Below are 15,433 nucleotides of genomic sequence, written 5' to 3'. Positions count from 1 at the left end.
CTTAGCGTGAAGTCACCCATCTTAACGCCTAGGCAGAGCGGCTGCCACTTTAATCTTGAAAAAGAAAAACACGGTCTGAGGTCCAGGTCCCCAAAACTGTCAGCGGTGACGTCCACCGTGAGAGGTTCGCTCTCAGGGAAGCCAGGCCAGTGCTGCTCTCCAGGGCACCCTCCTCCCCACCCCCCCACCCCACCGAGGGGATTCATCCTGGGGCCGCCCCACAGCCCAGCGGACCGGAGGAGTAAGGGCTCCCTCGGAAAGGCCCTGGGGCGCCCCTGGCTCTCGGGGCGCGCGGTGGGCTCGGGAAAGCCGGCTGTCCCCTCCCGTGGCCTGAGCCTCCCGGGCGGGGGAGCCCCGGGCGGCGGAAGGGGTGAGAGTGGCGCCCGCCGGGTGACTGATCGCCACGGAGAAAGTCCCCCAAGACTGTGACCCTTGCGCTGGGGGAGGCGGGGCCGATGCGCCGGAAGATGCCGTGATGGGACCGGGAAAAAACCACCAACCCCAAACCACCCACTTGTGTTTCTCACCCCGATTCCCTGAGAGCAGCCGAGGGACCCCACACAGGCTGTGCCTCGCCCTCCCCGGCCCCCACCCGCCCCGGCGCCGTCTCCTGTGGGTGGGCTTCGCCTTCCCTCGGGGTTTCGGGACCACCACGTGACTTCCACGAAGCGCGGGGGAGGGGAGGGGCGGCGGAAAGCCGCGACAGGGGTGGGATTTGGGACCCCGAGGTGCGGCCCCAGAGGAGGAAACGAGGCGGGATGGGAGCCGGAGGGGGCGGGCAAACTCGGGGACGGGAAGGACCGCGGCTGGGACGGGGGTGGGGAAGCCCGGGCGGCGCGCAGAAGCTGCTAGAGCGGGGCGAGCGGGAAGCCCGAGGGGCGGGGCGGAGCGGGGGCCGGCAGGTGCCGGCGGGGATGCGGGGGGCGGGAGAGCGCCGGTAGGCAGCGCCCCGCGTGCAGGGCGCGGCGGGCCGCGCGGCCGCTCCTCCGCAAGGCTGCGCGGCTGGGCCGACGAGCGCCCGGCATGTCGCAGGGGCTCCCGGCCGCCGGCAGCGTCCCGCAGAGGAACGTCGCGGCGCCCGGGAACCAGTCGCAGCCGCAGGTAGTGAGCCAGAGGCTGGGGAGGACGGCAGGGAGGCGGGCGTCGGGCGCGGGGAGGCGCGAGGAGGTGGTGCGGGGGTTCCGGGGTGCTGACCGCCGGCTGGGGGCGTGGGGCACTGGGGTGCGAGGGTTGTCCAGGGGCGCGTGCAAGGACCCGCGGCGCACACGCCTGCCTGGAAGGCGCACGGTCCACATTCCCCCGCACGTGGGGGCCGTGCTACTCCGGTGCCGCGCGTGGCCCTCTCCGGGAGCTCCGAGTGGGGCCAGGACGCGGAGAGGGGAAATTCAGCTCGAAGGGGCAGCTCGTGCCCAGGCGCTCCCCGACATCTACCCTTCCCCGGCTGCCGGCTGCCGCCAGAATGGGGAACTCGGACCGGTCAGCCCAGGGGCGCGGGGCGGGGGGCCTGCAGAGGGCGGGCGGCTCCACCCCCCAGCGCTGGTGGAACCCCCTCCGCGCTGTCCCGCAACATGGACAACTGCGTCCTCAGACACCTGAGACCAGGCTGCCTGTGGGGACGGCAGTGGGAGACTTTCCATCAGCTGCCGTAGGACTGAGTCTTTTCATCGCTATGCCCCCCTCACACCCCACCTGTCACCTCGGTGTTGGCAAATAGTGTCATTGGATGATGCTAGAGAGCCGCCGCACAGGTCTGAGTTTGATCCTGGCTTTGCCACGCAGGCTGAACAGCCATCGGCAATTTTATTAACCTCCTCGGTCTGCGCTTTTCCCCACCTGCAATATGAGTACGTATAATAATTTCAGCCTCTAATGATTTCTGTGAGGACTCGCTGAGATGTGGTTACTCATACAGGAATTTATCCACGCTCCGCTCCCCGCTTTCTGCCTTGATAAATGTTTCTTCTGGGCCGTCAGGTGTGACCGTAGGGTAGCTGATAATCCAGTTTAGAGTGTGGGTTTCTGGAGGGCAGGCTGCAGCCAGCTTCATTGCGCCCTATGACTTTCGGATTCTGAAGAACAAAGAGGCATGATTTGGTGACAAGCACTATAGGGGACTCGCTGAGTGGATACAAAATAGCAGCAACCTCAGCACAGGTTGTTGCGGGCATACTGTGAGCTGGGAGCTGTAAGATAAAATCTTGTTTTATCTCATGCCGGCCTCAAGCTGCAGTTCTGGGCGTGTGTCTCCAGGGCCTGGGACAATGCCTGGCACATGGCAGGGACTCAGTTAACCCTACTGAAAGAACCGAATGAATCACACTTACAATAAACGAGAAAACCGAAAATTCAGAGAATAGGGTCCCCAAGACCATATTGACAGTAGGAGAAAAAAAAAACACCCAGAAGCTGTGCATTTCTAAAGCGAAAGTTCTGTCCTCTACACCACATTCCCCCCCTGTGGTGTTCTGGTTTTATGTACCAAGACTTATTTGCCTCAAAAGAACTACATTTTAACACCTTGTGTCTGTCTCCTTAAGCCCCAGACCTCTTCTACTTATTATGCCATATATATATATGTGTGTGTGTGTGTGTGTGTGTGTGTGTGTGTGTGTATTTTTATTCTTTTCCTTTATTCTTGCATATGCTAAAAATTCTTTATCCCCATTACTTGGGGAGATGGTATGCGTCTCTATTTGGAATACAAGGCCAAATAAAATGATCACTGAACACATTCATTACTTTATATTATTAGAATTTGCTTTCAATTCACATGGATGATTGAGTAGCTTTCCTGTGTTTGTATCCCACTAACCTCTTGACTTTTGAACTCTTTAAAGGTAGCATCCCCCCCCCTCCCCCCGTGTCCTCTCACAGGGTCCTGAAAGCAAATGCTGCTCTCGTCTCCGTGTTTTCTGTAACTGAATGAAGTGTTTTTTACCGTGGTAGCTACATTGTTCTGCCTGCCTGTTTCATGAAAACTCTTGGAGGATTTGACTAGGTTTGGTTAAATCTCAGATACAGCTAAGGGCTTCCGAGACACATCATCAGTTTGCTTTCTGATTTGCTCTGACCTGTGAAACAGAATGTCATTCGAGCATGGTTCACGTGAGCCTGCTGTCAGTGGTGTTTAAGGCCATTTGGTGTGCTGGTATAGGTATGTGGGTGCAGTGAATTGTAAGTGCAATCGTGATCTGCGCGGAGTATCAAAAGCCCCTGTTTGTGTGTGGTGGTGTAAGGCCTGGCACACGGCAAGTTGCAGACAGTGGATGCTTTCTGTCTTTTCCATTCTCAGATGAGCGGCACCACACCACAGCTCTTCCCAGCACACGCCCTGCAGGGTAGAGGTTGATGAACGTTGGTGGAGTCCAACAGACCTGAGTTCCACTTCCCATTCACCCACTCACTAGCTGTGGTACCTGGAGCCAAGTTCCTTAACCTCTCCGAGTTTCTAATTCCTCATCCTTTAAACGGCGGGCACACCACACATTTCTCAGGGTGGTCGTGGGGATTCGCATCTAAGCGCAGCCATAGCACCTGCGGAGTATTCCTTCACAAGGGGCTACTGCTACCCTGTTGATGTAGCCACAAGCACTGCTGTGGCTGCAGGTGAGGCAGCGAAGGCAGTGAGCCATGCTGCGTGAGGAGAGAGGGCAGACGGGGAGGTGAGGGGCCTCCACGTCACTCCTGACCACATGTCTTCCCCCAGAGCCCTGAGGATGATGACAGGAAGGTCCGAAGGAGAGAGAAAAACCGCGTTGCTGCTCAGAGAAGTCGGAAGAAGCAGACCCAGAAGGCTGACAAACTCCATGAGGTGAGGCTGAGGTTGGAGCAGAGCCACGCTAGGGCCATGGAGACCCTTGCCTGTGGCGGTGGCCCTGAGGTCACGTCCTGGTCAACACCAATTTGGCCACATGCACGTCTAATTCTGCTCTGTGCTTCCAGCCCAGTGTTCTGGTTCTTTGCTCTTTGGCCTCTTCATTTTCCCCTCACCCACTGGCTGCATCTCACACCCAAGTTTCTTTCATTATAAAACAAAAAAGACCACAGACTCCCTTTTGAGCCCGATTCCCTTTTTAACTAGTGCCCTTTTCTTTCCTTCCCTCACTTTTCTGCTTCTTAAAGAGAGACATGCTGGCTCCATGGCCTCAGTTCCCATTTATTGCCCAGTCCTCTCTCTGATTTTGTTTCTGCCCTCTTCCCCACCCAACATTCTCTCCCTCTCTCTCTCTCTCTCTCTCTCTCTCTCTCTCTCTCTCTCACACACACACACACTTCCTATAGAAGCTGCTCCTGCTGAGACCACTAGTCTCATCATCCTTGACCTTGCTGGACTATTTGACACCATTGACCTTCCCCTTTTTAAAAACCTTTTTCAAGGTCTTTAGCTTCTAATAAAAAACAAAAAAACAAAACAAAAACCACATCTTCTACTTCTCCTGACCCTCTTAACCACTTTTTCTCTCAATTTCTTTGTTAGATTTTCTGTCTCTGTTTTCTTAAATGTTGTTGATCAGACTCTCACCCTGGAAAATTTAATCTATAAATCTGTTTTCCCAGCATCAATCACTCTGGGGAAGACCTCTGTTCTTAGCCATAACCCCACATCTCCACAGTTTCCCAACGGGTCTGCTGCAGGCTCCTCACAAGCAGCATGGTCATAATAGAGGGCCTACTGACCCTGAGACAGTCGATTCTTACTGTCTCCCATTTGGACTTAATGGAGCTCACCATCTTTCCCATCACCCAAATCTGGAACCTGGGATTTATCCTAAACTCTTCCATTTTCCTCGACCCCTGTGCATAACCCCACATCATCTCACCGCCAGGACATGGGAACTGCTTTCTGTCAGGAACTGTCCTCAAAGGCATCCAACAGTCTATCCAAGGAATGGGGGCCCCTTCCAAGCTCTTGTCTTTGCACGGAGTTGGTGTGAATAATTACAATTTTAGTTGAACTCTCTCCTGCCAAGCTTTCTTGCCACAGATTGTCTCAGCAATCCAGTCTGGGGGCATTGACGGCAGAGGAGACCGGGGTGTTTTGAGGGGGGAATGACAATCTCTGAAAACCTTTTAACAATGGAGAGAGAACCGAGTTAGGATGTGCGTACTCCAGGGAGAGGAGACCCACTGATACAGCTTCACAGCGTGGCAGTAGGAAGGCTGGGCTCTGGGCTCTTCAGACTGGGGTCAGGGAAGGTCCTTCCCAGCTTTTATTAGTTCCATAACCTTTCCTCAGAAGAACTGCAACGCCCTCTGCCTCTTTTCTCCCTCCCCTCTTGCTCCTAAAGCTATCCTGATTGTAGCTTCATGTCACCGAGTAACCCCTGGAGGGGACCTGGGGATCACAGTGCATGGCCCTGTGTGAGAACACGTGCCCGTTGGACAGCTCGGGTCTTTTCCCTCAAGAAGCTTCTAGTCCAAGGCAGGTACATTAATATAAAAAACACAAGAGGACACTCAGTTTTATGTCCTGAGCGATTATGTGTGTAGAGGTGACTGAATGACTTGAACAAGATCTTTCATAGAGAAAGGTCAAGTAGATGCACCTCACAAATATTTATTAAGCACTGTTGTGGGCAAGGCATTGTCATTGGGCCGCAAAGGAAGGAGTAAGGTCTTATTCCTGTCCTTGGGAAGCACAGGAATTTCCGGGGAATGTGTATTAGTTTCCTGTGGCTGCTGTAACAAATTATAACAAACTTGGTGGCTTAAAACAACACACATTTATTATCTGACAGTTTTGGAGGTCAGGTGTCTGAAATGGATCTCACAGGGCTAAAATCAAGGTGTCGACAGGGCTGCGTTCTTTCTGGAGGCTCTGGATAAGAATCCGTTTCCTTGCTTTTTCCAGCTTCTAGAAGCTTCTGTGTCCCTTGGCTTGTGGTCTCTTTCCATTTCCAAAGCCAGCTGGCCAGTGGAGTCTCTCTTATGCTGCATTGCTCTGACACTTTTCCCATGGTCACATATCCTTTTCTGATTCCTTAAAAAAGACCCTTGTGATTAATTGGGTCCACCTGCATAATCCAGGTTAATCTCCCCATTTTAAGGTCTCGACTTAATCACATCTGCAAAATTCATGTTGCCACTTAAAGTAACACATTCACAGGTTCCAAAGAGTGGCTATAAATATCTTTGGGGGGGGGGCTGTTATTCTATCACAGAAAGCAACAGAACTAATTTACTACGGAGTTAAGACAGGTCTCTCTCAATTTCTGTCACTGTTTGAGTCAATGACCAAATGAACCAGGTGCCTGGGAAACTTAGAGGTGGTGCCACACATACTCCCACATGCTCCCTCTTAGAACCGCAGGTGGAGGGCCCTTCTGCGGGATTCCTAGCCTGTTCTGCTGTTCACACACAGGACTGATTCTGCCACGTGTGCTTTCCAGAAATGGGGCTGGTCAATCTGAAAGCCGGTCCTTCCATGGAAGGATACTCCCTTCTCCCCTTCCTCTGTGGAGCTAGAAGAATCATGAGAACGGTGCACATTGCAGATCCCCTCAGTGAGTCCAGTTTGGTTGAGAAACACAGCATCCAGGAGGCCAGGACAGTGGCTCCATCCGTCTACAGACCTCAAAGCTGGAGGCCTTCAGCTGTCACTAACCACACCCATGTCATTGGTCACAAGAGGGTGTGAGGGAGCTGGTGGCGGGCTCAGGAAAATGGAAATATCCAATCCTTCAGTAGAAGAGGAGGAGCGGCATCTCTGGCCCACTTGAATAATCCCTCCTTCTTCATTCCTTGCCTCCTTCCAGGGAGCACATCATAGTTTTGGGGATCTATGTTCTTTCTATATGGCCAACGTAGTAAAAAAAAAAAAAAAAAAGTAAATATAATAAAAACTAGAGGTCCGTTGCACGAAGAGATTCGTGCAATAGGCCTTCCTTCCCTTGGCTTCCAGCACCGGTTTTCCTCTGGCACCCGGGACCCAGGTCTTCGCTCCGGCCAGAGTCTGCCTTCTTTGTCTTCACTGCAGACTCTGGAGTCTACAGTCTTCATCTTTGCTGCGGCCGGAGTGCCACACCTATAGATCCCTTTGCCCCCCCCACCCCCACCCCGCCCTCCCTCTCATAGCAGGTGTCCTGCCCTGCCCAGCCACTCAGAGCCTCGAGCAGCTGGTCGGCCACCATCTTTGTCCTTCTAATTTGCATATTCCCTCCTGATTGGCTGGTGGGTGTAGCGGAGTGATGGTCAATTTGCATGTTTCTCTTTGTAGATAGACTATATTTGAAAAAAATCTTCATATTGGGGATAGGGCATCTGATAAAAAAAAATGTGGTGAGTTGAGAGCGGAGCACCTAGCATAGTGCTGTCAGCCACGGCAGAAAGCCCCTCAGGCCCCCTGGGGCTCCCAGGCCACAGGTAGGATGGGAAAGTGAGAGGGGACACAGTGTGTGGAGGGGCCAGCTCACTGGGAGATACCCAGGGGCAGGAAGCAGCCATCTGACAGCCGTGGCTGCGCACTACTCCCTACGGAGATTTGAGAAAAGTCCCTGTCCCATAGATGCCTCTATCCCAGACTCTGGGTAGCGCTGCTAAACATCTCAGAGTCACTCAACATCTTTATTTGCCTTTCTTGAATACCCAGAAGGGGAATATTTAGAGCAAGACGCTTAAAATTCCCACCTTTTTCCTGTGCCCACCTCACTCACTCACCTCCTCCAGTCCCAGCTCATCTAAGTCTCTCGGCCACCTCCCTCCCCTCCCAGTTCTCCATTGCCAAAGCCAGAGGACTGTCCTTCCAGGCCGGCCCTCCTCTAGGAGGGCAGGGTGGGGGGCGGGGGCAGGAAAGAGCCAGGACAGGCCAAGCAGCCAGGGGAGAGTTTTCCCCTCAGGGTAGGGTTGCTGGAAGTTGGACTGCGGTGATGAGAAGCAGTTCCCCATGTGTATCTGTGGACCTCAGTGCTCTCTGTGGCTTTTCAAAGCATCCCTTCAAGGCACTTACACCTCTCATGGGGCTTTCGACCCCTACTCATCTCTGGACGTTAGGCACACGCCTGAGTCCACATTCACAAATAGGAACTAAGTGAACAGTCCAGCGCCCCAAGGCAGAGGCTGAAAGACACTCCTTTCAGAAGTGGGTAAGAGCACTAGCTGGTTTGGCTCAATGGATAGAGCATCAGCCTGCGGACTGAGGGCTCCCAGGTTCGATTCTGGCCAAGGGCACATGCCCGGGTTGTGGGCTCGATCCCCAGTAGGGGGCGTGCAGGAGGCAGCCAATCAATGATTCTCTCTCATCATTGATGTTTCTCTCTCTCTCTCCCTCTCCTTTCCTCTCTAAAATCAATAAAATATATTAAAAAAAAAAAAAAAGAAGTGGGTCAGACTGGTTGGAGTCAGGCACTGGAAGGTGTAAGACTGAGAAAGACTTTTGAGTCAGAAAAGGAAGGCAGCGATGCCATCCTTCAGAGCCCAAATGTCACAAACGGACACATTTCTTGAGTAATATGGTTGTGGTATGTGTTGCCACAGTTGTTCCAGATAATTGCGTTTTCTAAGAGAATGCTTCGTATTAGTCCCCACTTGGTTTAGAAACTGAAGATGACACTAAATTTTACAGCCCTTGCTGGTGACACATGTCTCTGCTGGGAAGAGGATCCGTTTAAGGTTTGGGAATAGACTTGTTGTAAAATCCTGAGGGCTTACAGCCCTTTTCTGCTGGTAACCACCATGGGGAAATTTGAGTCCAGGCCCGGCCACGTGAAGGTTGAATTGCTGTCATTGCATCAGCATTGCCGTTGACCTTGAAATCGGGGGTCTACATGACCTTGGAAAAATCACCAGGCCTCTCCGAGTTTCAGTTTCTTGCTTGGGAAATGGGGTCTGTGTGTGGTTGTGTTCTCCTGATGGCCATTTCCTCTCCCTCCTGTCCTTTCCTGCCTTAGTTATCACTTCTTGTCCCTGGTACCCACATTGTCTTTTTTACCAGTCCTGATCCTTCCCTCTGCCTCAGAGGCCTCCTGGACCCTGAATATCCCCAGACAGCCCCACAGCCCCCGGTCAGTCTCTCTTAGATGCCCAGACCAGGCTTGCTCAGCCTTAGGGCCAGATAATTCCTTGTGGTGTGTGTGTGTGTGTGTGTGTGTGTGTGTGTGTGGCGGGGGGAGGGGGGGAGGGGCTGTCCTGTACACTGTAGAACCTTAAGCAGCATCCCTGGCCTCCACCTCTAGATGCAGTAGCACGCCTCCCCCAAACTGTCTCCAGATACTCTAGGTGTCCCTGGGGACTGACATATTGTCCCCCTTGAGAATCACAGCCCTCGACAGCTCAATTTCTGAGCAGAACTGGGACTTGCAGTGACCTCACCACCTCTAATTTGTAGGTCTCGGCCTTTTGACCACGTCCTGGCAGATACCCAGGCAGGCAGCCCAGTGATCTCAAACCCTCCTGAGGCAAAGGACTTACTCATTCACCTCCAACACCAGTCGTTGAGCTAAACCGAGCATCTCTTTGGAAATAGCAAAGGGTCTCACGTTCTTGATTATTTTTCATGTCTGCGAAGTCCAGGGAATTTCTTCTCGGTGTGAAAGGGGTCTTACTCTTTCCTCTGTGTTCCCTCTCAGTATCCTCTCCCCTCTGCTTCCTCCCCTTCTTTTATTTTGGTAGAACTGGTCTCACCTGAACAAGATTTTTACTTCTTCTCTCTTTTTTATTCACTCAGCTCGATAAAAGTCCCTCAGCATATTTGTGAGTAAAACTTAAATCTCAGAGGAGAAAGTCCCCTCGGAGAAGGCAGGCGAGGGGCCTGCTGGGTGCCTGTGCGGGCACTGTGAGCCCTTCTGCACTGGGGTTTTGGGGAGAGCAGTGGTACCTTAAGCAGCACGACGCCGTGTGGCTTCCAGAGACAAAGCTCAGACGCTCACAGCGTCTCGCCACAAAATGCAGTAAATATGGAAAGTCAGTTTGGAATATTTGCCACAAGAGGAGAGTTTCCTATTTTTTGGAATCCTGTTTAAACGTTAGCTCGTTAGAACCATTCATATCTATTCTCTGTTTACTTGGAAGTGAGGAGCATTTCCAGGTGTGTGTGTGTGTGTGTGTGTGTGTGTGTGTGTGTGTGTGTGCGCCTCTCACCCCTCTGCAGCAGGCAGGCTTCCGGATGCCTAGACTCCCACCCCCATCCTCCCATCCTCCCATCCAGACCCTCCCCTTGCTCACAGAGGGCTTGGTCGCTGTGTTTGTAGACTGAAATCTGACTCTGGGACTGCAGCTTGTCAGAGGCCAGAGGAGAGCATGAGGAGTTGGAGGAGAGCTGAAGGCAGAACAGGGCCAATGTACTAGTGATGCCGGACTGACCCAGGACAACCTGTGGGGAGAAGGGGTGAGGCCTGCTGCCTTGCGGAGTATTCCAGACCATCCTGAGAGCCTGCCTAGGAAAGGCAGGAGGCAGAGGACAGCAGTGGCAGTAGGGATCAGAGCAGACCAGCCCCTCTGGGCCCCTTGTTCTTAGAGGGAGGAAGATGTCTATAGGGGAGGGAGGGAAGGAAGGGGTGAGAGAGGGAGACAGAGGGCTGAGGGGACCCTGAGCACTGGGGCCTGTCAGGTGGGGTACAGGAGAAGGTAGTAGAGGCCCCAGGTGTTATATACATTTCTGATCTTTGGAGAGAGACCTTACTTAAGTATGATTGAATATGATATAAGACTGAATAAGACACGCATAATAGTAGATGTTTCCATTAGGTGCTATGATCATGGAAGCCTTCCTGGAGGTGGTGGTCTTGAACTGGGCCCACAGAGAAAAAGAGGAAGGCAGTCCAGGGGCAGAGTTGAGAATTTGCATGTGCCTTAACAGCCTGTAAGATCAGATGGTTTTTTTTAGTGATATTTCTTAAAAATGACTAGTAAAAGAAAAGGTGTGACAGATAGTAAGGTTGGGCCCTCTGCTCAGGAAACATGGTATGCCTGGCACAACAAAGCCCAATAGCGTGAATCAACCTAGAAATGACGGTAAACAACATTTCAGCAAGACTTACCTAAGGTTGTCAGCCTCGAGAGGGCCTCTGCCATTGGCCAAGTACTGCAGAACTTACTCATGCCTTGCAGGGAAGAAAGGAAGACCTGCTTGGCCTGCTTACCAAGCTCGTGGACAGCTTAAAGCTTGTGGTCTCACTAATCCAGGGGCCGACACAATCAAGATTCTGAAGGATTTGCTGGGCTGGAAGATGCTCAAGGGAACAGGGTGAAATGCAGTAGAGGTGGGTGTGAGGCCCATCCTTAAGCTCCAAAAGATCAATCGTCCTTAAAGTATAGACAAAGAAGCAGCAGATGCAGGCAAAGCTTGCACTTCTCTGCATGCTCAGCGGGGAGTCCCCAGAGCAGGGTGGCTGTGGCTTGGGTCCAGCCCAGTGCAGATCACCTGCACCATCTGCCCTCGGCATGGTCAGGCCATCCCTGGAATCATGCACTGCATGTTGGGAATGATACTCTCTCAGAGCGCCTGGCAAATGGGAGCATGTGTTGGATGGCATCCAAGAGGGCAAAGGGACCTGGGGTCCCACAATCCAAGGAGCCCAAAGGACCTGCGACCGTTGAGCTCAGAGAATACCTAAAGGGAAGTGGTATGGGGCTGCCTCCTAACATTTCAAGAACTGTGATGTTGAAAAAGTATTGCATTTACTCTATGTGGTTCCATAAGGTGGAACCAAGCCCAATAGGTGGGTTTGAAGGAGAGAGTTTGGATCAGTGCAATGAGGAGCTTCCTCCTAGAACAGCTCAGAAATGGCAAGGACTGTCCTTTGAAAGAGAGAATGCTCAGCACAAGCTGGGCGTCTGAGCTAGAATTACACAGGGACGGTTTCTACATCGTGTGGGTTTGAGAAAGACCTTATTTAAGAGACCTTAGCCGCTAAGGGGTCTCTATGATCCCCTCTAGTTCTAAGCCCCTGTAAACTCTGATGCAGAGGAAAATTAACGCATGAGTATTGGAGCAAAGCCAAAGCAAGGGGTATTTTCGTTCATTTACTCAGTTCTCAGCAAACACGTGTTATGTTCGAGGCACTGATCCAGGGTCTGGGGCCATAGCAGTGAGCCCAGCAGAGACCTTTAGAAAACAGATCAGCAGTTGTGGGAAGAGGAGGCTCACAGGGGGACTAGGGAACTTTCCGGAGTGATGAAAGCATTCTGTCTTGATCCACATAGTTATTTACATTTGTCAAAACTCACTGAATTATACACATAAGATAGGTGTATTTCATTTTCTGTAAATGACACCTCCTGGAGCTTTTTGGACAAAGGCCTGCCCTCCTGATGTTTTCCTCTTGGCGGGAGGAGACAGAGTAAGCAAGTGCACAAACACGAGTGGTAGAGGGGGGCAGGTTAATGAGGTTTTCGTGGAAGGGAGATGAGCATCACAGCGCGGGTTAGATCTGCCAGGAGGACGGGGAAGAAGTGAAGTTGCTCATTCCCTCTCCCCCAGGAATATGAGTGCCTCGAGCAAGAAAACACAGTGCTGCGGCGGGAGATCGGGAAGCTGACGGAGGAGCTGAAGCAGCTGAGCGAGGCGCTGAAGGAGCATGAGAAGATGTGCCCGCTGCTGCTGTGCCCCATGAACTTCGTGCCGGTGCTGCGGCCGGACCCAGTGGCCGGCTGCCTGCCCCGGTGAAGCGGCTGCCTGCCCCGGTGAAGCGCAGCGAGGAGCCTGGTCCTTGTCACACCTGTGAGCGGGGTTCCCTCCGCATCCAGGGGACCTGTGGCTGGGCCTCCTCCACCAGTTCCTCTTCCCGAAGAGGCCGTGTTCTATCTCCTCGGGTTGTTTTGTGGCTCATGGGTCTTGGTCATCTCTCCCACAGCCAGATCCATGTTAGATGGGGAGGCACCTTGCCAGGCCGCCGCCTCGGAGCTCTGGGCCACGCCCACAGGCACCTGACTCTCAGAGCCTTGAGCAGATCCAGGTCACCCAGGTTGGGAGACCACCCTCACGACTCACTTCACTTCCACTATGGCAGCTACGAGGTTCTGCCGTTATGCAGAATCGTTTTCTCTAGAATTGGGCAATAAAGATAGTTATTGTTTTTCTTTTTGCCAAGTTCTTGGAATTTATTTATTTATTTTTAATTTTTTGTTGTTGTTGATTTTAGAGAGAGGGGAAGAAAGAGGGTAAGAGATAGACACATCAGTGAAAGAAATATTGATTGGCTGCCTCTTGCATGCACACCCCCTACCAGCCCACAACCCAAGCATGTGCCCTGATGGGGAATCCAACCAGCAACCTCTTGGTGCATGGGTCGAAGCTCAACCACTGAGCCACCCTGGCTGGGCAAGTTCTTGGAATTTAGAGACATAATATACTTTCTCTTCCTGAAGAGGTGTCTGCTGTCTGCTCATGGGCCTTGCTTCCCCCTCCTGGTCATCTCCCCTGCAGCCTCATCCAAGCTGGATGGGAAGGCAACTTTGGGGGGCTACAGAGCAAAGGCCAAAGGGACTTCCCTGCCAGCCCAGCTGGGTCACAGCTAGACCCGTTTAGCTTTCCTGACTGCTGATCTGCTCTGATCCCTACTGCCACGGCTGTCCACCCACTCCACTGCTAACCCCTGCGTGTCTGCACCTGTTGGCCCCACTGGCCCGAGCCCCCTGGCTCCACATAATAACTCAGGGACCAATCTCCTTCCATTTAGTTGCTCTGTACCCCAAAGGCATTGCAGTCCCCCTGGGTCCTCTAATCTGCCTGGGAGACTTGGGAGGAAGGGTCCATGGAGGCGGGTGGGGAGAGGCCACCTCTCGGAGGTGATCGTGAATCATTTTCTGCTCACACTCCGTGGGCCAGACCTCAATCCCACAGCCTCACCCAGCTACAGGGGAGGTCGGGAAATGAAATTTAGCTTCCTGCTCAGGGTGGAGGAACTGGATTTCATGACAGTCTCTGCCATAGAAGGTGCAGCCATTGCCCCTGCCACCTCACTGAAACTGCCCACTCCGAGGTCCCAGCAAGCTCCTTAACTTCCCGACAGCCTAGGACAGTGGTCGGCAAACTGCGGCTCGTGAGCCACATGCGGCTCTTTGGCCCCTTGAGTGTGGCTCTTCCACAAAATACCACGTGCGGCGCACACGTACAGTGTGACTGAAACTTCATGGCCCATGAGCAGAAGTCGGTTTTCGGCCTGGGCGAGTCTATTTTGTAGAAGTGGTGTTAGAACACTCAAGGGGCCAAAGAGCCGCATGTGGCTCGTGAGCCGCGGTTTGCCGACCACGGGCCTAGGATATTGGCTTCTGCATTTCTTCCTCTCTCTCTACGTGCTTCTCAGTATAAGGGCTCCTCTTCTTGGGGCCTCAGTCCCCATCTCTTCCTCGACTAATACCCCCCTTCCGTGCCCAGAACCCAGCTCTCTCCTGCAGGAGACCTGTATGTGCAGCTTCCCATCACGAGTCTCACAAGCGCATCCGCTCAACACGTTCAGGGCTATACCCATGACCCCATCGTCTTTCCTTCAAACTTGCTTCTCAGTCTGTTTTCACCTGTTTTATAAAGGGCTCCATCACTCACCTGGTCAGGCTGATGGACAGCACAGGTGCCTAGGTGCCCAGAGAGCAGGGCTGCTTTCTGAAGCATTCCACATCACAAGTGATTCCTCCAAGTTCTTAATGCCCCCGACCCCCTGGTCCAGCCACGTTGCTCCAGTGTGCCAATGGCCTGGTCTGCTATCAAGAACTTTATTTAAATTAGCTGTTGAACACTGGGGGTTGCCTCCCTAAGTTGTGCATTCATGAGGTTGAGCTCACATTTATGGACAGTTAGACCTTCACTTTAAAAAATACATATTTTTATTGATTTTTAAAGAGGAAGGGAGAGAGAGAGAGAGATAGAAACATCAATGATGAGAGAGAATCATTGATCAGCTGTCTTCTGCACATACTCCCTCCCCCCCCCCCCACCCCGGGATCAAGCCCGCAACCCAGGCATGTGCCCTTGGCCAGAATCAAACCCGGGACCCCTCAGTCCGCAGGCCGACACTCCATCCACTGAGCCAAACCAGCTAGAGCAGACCTTCACTTTTGATGTCAAAACAGTACATTTGGAGTCAGGGAACCAAAACCAGGGTAGCCCAGGGTGTGAGTCATGGTGCTGGGGCCAAGTCCCCTCCAAGACAACTGGAGATGCGACGAGAGTTCTGAAAACCAAATGTTCCCTGAGCTTGGCTGCTAAGAATATTCTTATCAAGCTCCCATTAACATTAGGGCTCTTTCAGCTCCCCTAGGGCTCTTTCAGGAAGAGAGCTCTTTCAGCTGTGTGCCAGCCCCTGTGCACAGCCACGGTGGGGGGAGGGGCGGGAGGCTGAGAAAGTGTCAGGGAGGGAGGAAGCCCTTCCTTCACACCCATGCAGCTACACCACTTCCTGTCCGCAATCCTGCCCTTGCCTTGCACCAGCCCAGCCTTGAAGTCTGGGATTTCCAATCAGGCCCCAATTTTCACCCCAAACCTTGGCTGAGAATGATGACT

General features: G+C 52.9%; 1 protein-coding gene across 1 annotated transcript; it reads left to right on the top strand.

The window, feature by feature from the left end:
- The first annotated feature begins 918 nt into the window (after nucleotides 1-918).
- Nucleotides 919-13,027, top strand: BATF3 (basic leucine zipper ATF-like transcription factor 3). The gene is made up of 3 exons (XM_080647720.1): nucleotides 919-1,101; nucleotides 3,707-3,811; nucleotides 12,416-13,027. Exons 1-3 carry the CDS (start codon nucleotides 1,024-1,026, stop codon nucleotides 12,599-12,601), a joined length of 369 nt encoding a protein of 122 aa, XP_080503846.1. The 5' UTR covers nucleotides 919-1,023; the 3' UTR covers nucleotides 12,602-13,027.
- The last annotated feature ends 2,406 nt before the right edge of the window (nucleotides 13,028-15,433 follow it).

Source organism: Plecotus auritus, assembly GCF_963455305.1.
Source record: "Plecotus auritus genome assembly, chromosome: 12".
NCBI classification, from domain to species: domain Eukaryota; kingdom Metazoa; phylum Chordata; class Mammalia; order Chiroptera; family Vespertilionidae; genus Plecotus; species Plecotus auritus.
The sequence above is the reverse complement of the archived record's forward strand: the minus strand, read 5'-3'. Positions and strand labels throughout refer to the sequence as shown.